The sequence below is a fragment of the Mercurialis annua genome, linkage group LG3 (assembly GCF_937616625.2).
Source record: "Mercurialis annua linkage group LG3, ddMerAnnu1.2, whole genome shotgun sequence".
Taxonomy (NCBI): Eukaryota; Viridiplantae; Streptophyta; class Magnoliopsida; order Malpighiales; family Euphorbiaceae; genus Mercurialis; species Mercurialis annua.
Window position 1 is genome coordinate 62,703,126 of NC_065572.1, and position 4,400 is coordinate 62,707,525.

The 4,400-nt window shown below is 31.3% G+C and overlaps 1 protein-coding gene across 1 annotated transcript; it reads right to left on the reverse strand.

Annotated features, from left to right (window-relative positions):
• Positions 1-404: 404 nt before the first annotated feature.
• On the reverse strand, positions 405-1,784 carry LOC126672826 (uncharacterized). The gene is made up of 2 exons (XM_050366777.1): positions 1,778-1,784; positions 405-904 (listed from the first exon to the last, which is right to left on the reverse strand). Exons 1-2 carry the CDS (start codon positions 1,782-1,784, stop codon positions 405-407), a joined length of 507 nt encoding a protein of 168 aa, XP_050222734.1.
• Positions 1,785-4,400: the final 2,616 nt, after the last annotated feature.

Genomic DNA, 4,400 nt, shown 5'->3' on the forward strand with positions numbered 1-4,400 from the left:
GACATGTGGCACGGTAACCCATAGCTTCTAATCACTATTTTCTTTTGTCCAAGAGCTTTAGTGGAGTATTTTGCAGCTACTAGCATTTGCTCATAAATTTTGTTGGCCCTAAAGAGGTTGAATACTCCTTTTGAACCACGATATGTTTATACTTTATGGTAAACAAAAAGGGGTTAAATAACTAATCAGTTTACAGGTGAAACTGTTAGCTCACACAAATCTTTTCATGACCGGATATTAATGAATTCGATCGTATATAATATGATTTATTTATTTTAAATATAAATTTGAATTTAGTATTTACTATTAGATAAATTCAATTTATATATAAGATCTCTAAGAGAATTATGGTGAATCCTTTTTAATGTCATTTTTTTTTTGAGAAAAAAGATGAACTTTATTAATCAATCAAACGAGACATGAATAAGTTCATTCACCGGAAAAGGAACGTTCCCGTTAGAGATACAGTCTTTGCCAAAAAAGATACCCCATTTTGTCAAAGTATGGGCAACATGGTTGCATTGACGTCGAACAAATTTGAAGACTACGTCGCGATCTCTCACCAACCCTACACAGTCGTTAACAACCAACTGAATAGGATCAATTGCACTTACCGGAGCCAAAGTTCTGTTTATAACATTAGAGGCATCAGATTCACAGATTAATGAAGTCCCAGGAAATGCTGAGGCTATCTGAACACCAAACAGCAAAGCATGAGCTTCGGCGAGCTCAGCATCAACGACTCCCTGCATCAGTTTAACTCCCCACCTTAAAACACTACCATTCGCATCCCTGCAAACTGCACTTGATACATCCATCCCCTTAGTAACTGAAATTGTTGCATCGGTATTGAGCTTAATGGTCCCCAGAGGTGGAGGTTCCCACTCCAAAATCGCAGCAGAAGCTGAATGTCATTTTGTTTAGATGTCAAAAATTTAACTGGATTTAAAGAAAATGGAAGAAATTTAAATTTGAGAGAAACTATTTTCGGTCAAAAATTTAAGTGGACTTGAAAGAAATGGGAGAAATTTGAATTTGAGGGGAGTCATTCTCTAAATTTTAGAAGTCATTCCTAAAAAATGAGTGAATCTCTTCAAATTTAAAATTTATTCAATTTCTCTCGAATCTACTTAGATGGATGACATATAAATAAAATAATATTTAATATAATATTTTTTTAATTATTTTATTTATATGACACCCGTCTAAATAGATTTGAGAAAAATGAAGGAAATTTAAACTTAAAAAGAGTCATTTTTAAGAAAATACAAGTTCAACTCTGCATGTAAAAAATAAGACCAATATGAATTTGAATTCCAACTGATTTTGATGAAAATAAGTAAAATGATTTCAAATATTTACATATTTGTCCAAAAGATAAATATATTCTTAAAAGTAATTTATGAAACTTTGGTCCATTAGTTTTACAACTTATGACAAATATATTATGTTTTTAATTTAAATTTATTTTTATAATAAATGATTTATTTTAATTCTATAGATAATTATTTTATACAATTAATTTTTTTATTTAAATTTATACAAATTAAATGGATATATAATGAAGATTGTATATCTGAAAATAGATTATACTGAAAGTTCAATATAATTATCATAAATCATAAAATTGATGAATCAAATTTTCACTAAAAAAATGTTCAAAAAATATACACCGTATATTGCAAATGAAAGATATAGATCGATAAAATTTAATTTAATATAAATTAATCTACACTTTTTGATTTAGCATGAAGGATGAAGATTTATCAAAGTTAACCTCTCATGTTCAAGCTTTGAGTGTATTATAATTCTTTTATTTGGTTGAGCTCTAATTTGCTAGCTAATTAACTAGGGATTGTAAATTAATTAACTTAATCAAAGAAGGATCTAACTAATAGATTTTGTATTAAATGTTTCTTCTTATTTTAGCCAAATGTGCTCACACACGCATGGCTGCGTTGGTCCCCATCTCTTTTTATACGCTTTTCATCTTTTTGGAACCCTTTCTTTTATTTTAAATATTTTTGCCATGTTTTTTTTAAAATATTATATATTTTTAAAAAATCATTTAAAAACTATATTCAAATATTTGATGATAGCTGCACTACCACTAACATTGCCCATAAGAAGGCTCTCTATATAAAGTGGGGATATGATGACATCAATCTCACACTATCATGACGTTGCATTTTGCCCTAACGTAGAGATGCTAATAACTTGTTCACATTTTCAAGTTTTTACGACATATAATGATGAGTGCTGTTTTTCAATTATTTCCTTCAAAATTTTAGTACAAAAAAAAAAGACATTCATTCTTTGCTTACCATATCATTTACCGTTTGTTAACAATCAAAAATGGGAGATGAAAATAAATGAAAAATGCATATATATATATATATATATATATATATATATATATATATATATATATATATATATATATATATATATATATATATATATATATATATATATATATATATATATATTTGGAATCTTGCACCAAACATGTATCGTTGAATTGAGTTCCTCCACTGTAATTTATACGTATCAAATCTTTATATTTTTAATTTTATAGATATTATGTCTCACTGTCTCAACAAATGTCAACGATTGTCAAGTCAAACCGAAAAAAATCGATTGAAAAACTTACTTTCAGTAAAAGTGCAGGGACGCAACTTTGAAAAATATAAACAAATGAATAGAAAATTTATTGCTGTCGCACCGACGGCGCATTGGGTAAATATACTATGGAGGAATTTAATGTCTATAAAATTTAAAGTATAGGGAATGAATGTTTGCAAATAAAAGTGGAGGGATCTAATTTAAAAAATATGATAATAGAGGGACTTAAGTATATATTTTACCAAATTAAATTTTTGAATACATTATTATAAATATTTTTGTTTGTTTTCTTGAAATGAAATGATACATGCATCTAGCTATATAGTCACCTTTGCTAATATAGTATTAGCTATCTAGTGGATATGTTAATTGCATGAGATGCATGAGCCACGGTCTATATTATTAAGAATAATAATGTAAATGCAATCATACTTAATTATGTATACCACTTGATATTGGCTCATTTTAATGAGAATGATAATTTACTTTAAGGCACGTCTTAATTAGTGATTATTTAATATCATTTTATACACATTACTCTTTAGATTTGCTATATATAGAAATAGTGCAGAATCTAGACCCTAATTTGAATTAGGGATTGAACTCTTTTGAGACTCATCAATTAGGAGGATGGCGTTACCCTCTGGCGACTACCTTCGCCTGAACCCTAACAGCTCCAGGAATCCACCATCAGCAACAGTTCAGCAGGCCAGAACTAGCCCAGATCATCACTCAGCACCATCTAAATTCCTTTACTTCGAAAACTACCCGGAACAATGGTTTTATTCGGATTTACAAAGGGCTTTTGCAAAATACCACGTTCGAGGAAGAGTTACTATTGCTCGGAAGAAGAATCGATCAAATAGACGCTTTGGATTTCTTCATCTTGATCCAGAACAAGATATTCGAGATTCTCTTTATCGATTGAACAATGTTTACATTGGTTCAATGAGAATTAGGGCTTTCATCTCTAAGTTCCCAAACCCTAAACCTAATCTCATGCAACGCCCGAAACCTGTCACTACCTCCACGCAATCCGTTCATTCAAGAAATCATGAGTTCCTACCATCCTTGAGAGATTCGCGATCCTACGCCCAGGTGGTGAACAAGACTCCGATTGTTTATGGACCAATGATGATTCGAAGCCGTCCTTGTTCATGTATTGTTACTGTGACGATGCTGCCAAACCTTTTTAAGGTTGCTTCTTATCTTCAAAATCATGGTGTCCTTTATGAATCATTCTCTTTACTTGGTGGAAAATTTGTATTATTAAATTTTTTCAACGAGGAGGATAATGTTCAATTTGGCAAGCTGTTTCCGAAGTTGAAAGATTTCTTCTCCATCATTAAGCCATGGGAGGGGGACTTTAATTCCGAGGAGAGATTTACTTGGATTAATATCTCAGGGGTGCCATTGATAGCATGGGAAGAAAGGTTCTTCAACTTTATTGGACAACAGGTCGGCGACGTAGCATCAGCTCATCCGTTTTTAGCTTCCAAAGATCGTATGGATTCAGGATCCGTTCTCATCTCAACAAACTCAGGCCGTATTGATTGTATTTTAACAATTTCAATCAATAAGAAGCTTTTTAACATTCATGTGAAGGAATCTGACTTACCTGTCTTGTGGGATAATACACTTGAAGAATGCTCATCATCAGATTCAGAATCGGAGGGACTGCCAAACATCTCCTACACAGATAATTCAACCAGCAAACAGCCTACTATCGCCATTAATTCAGAAAACATTGAAGTCAGCAACCCCCATCAGCTCAT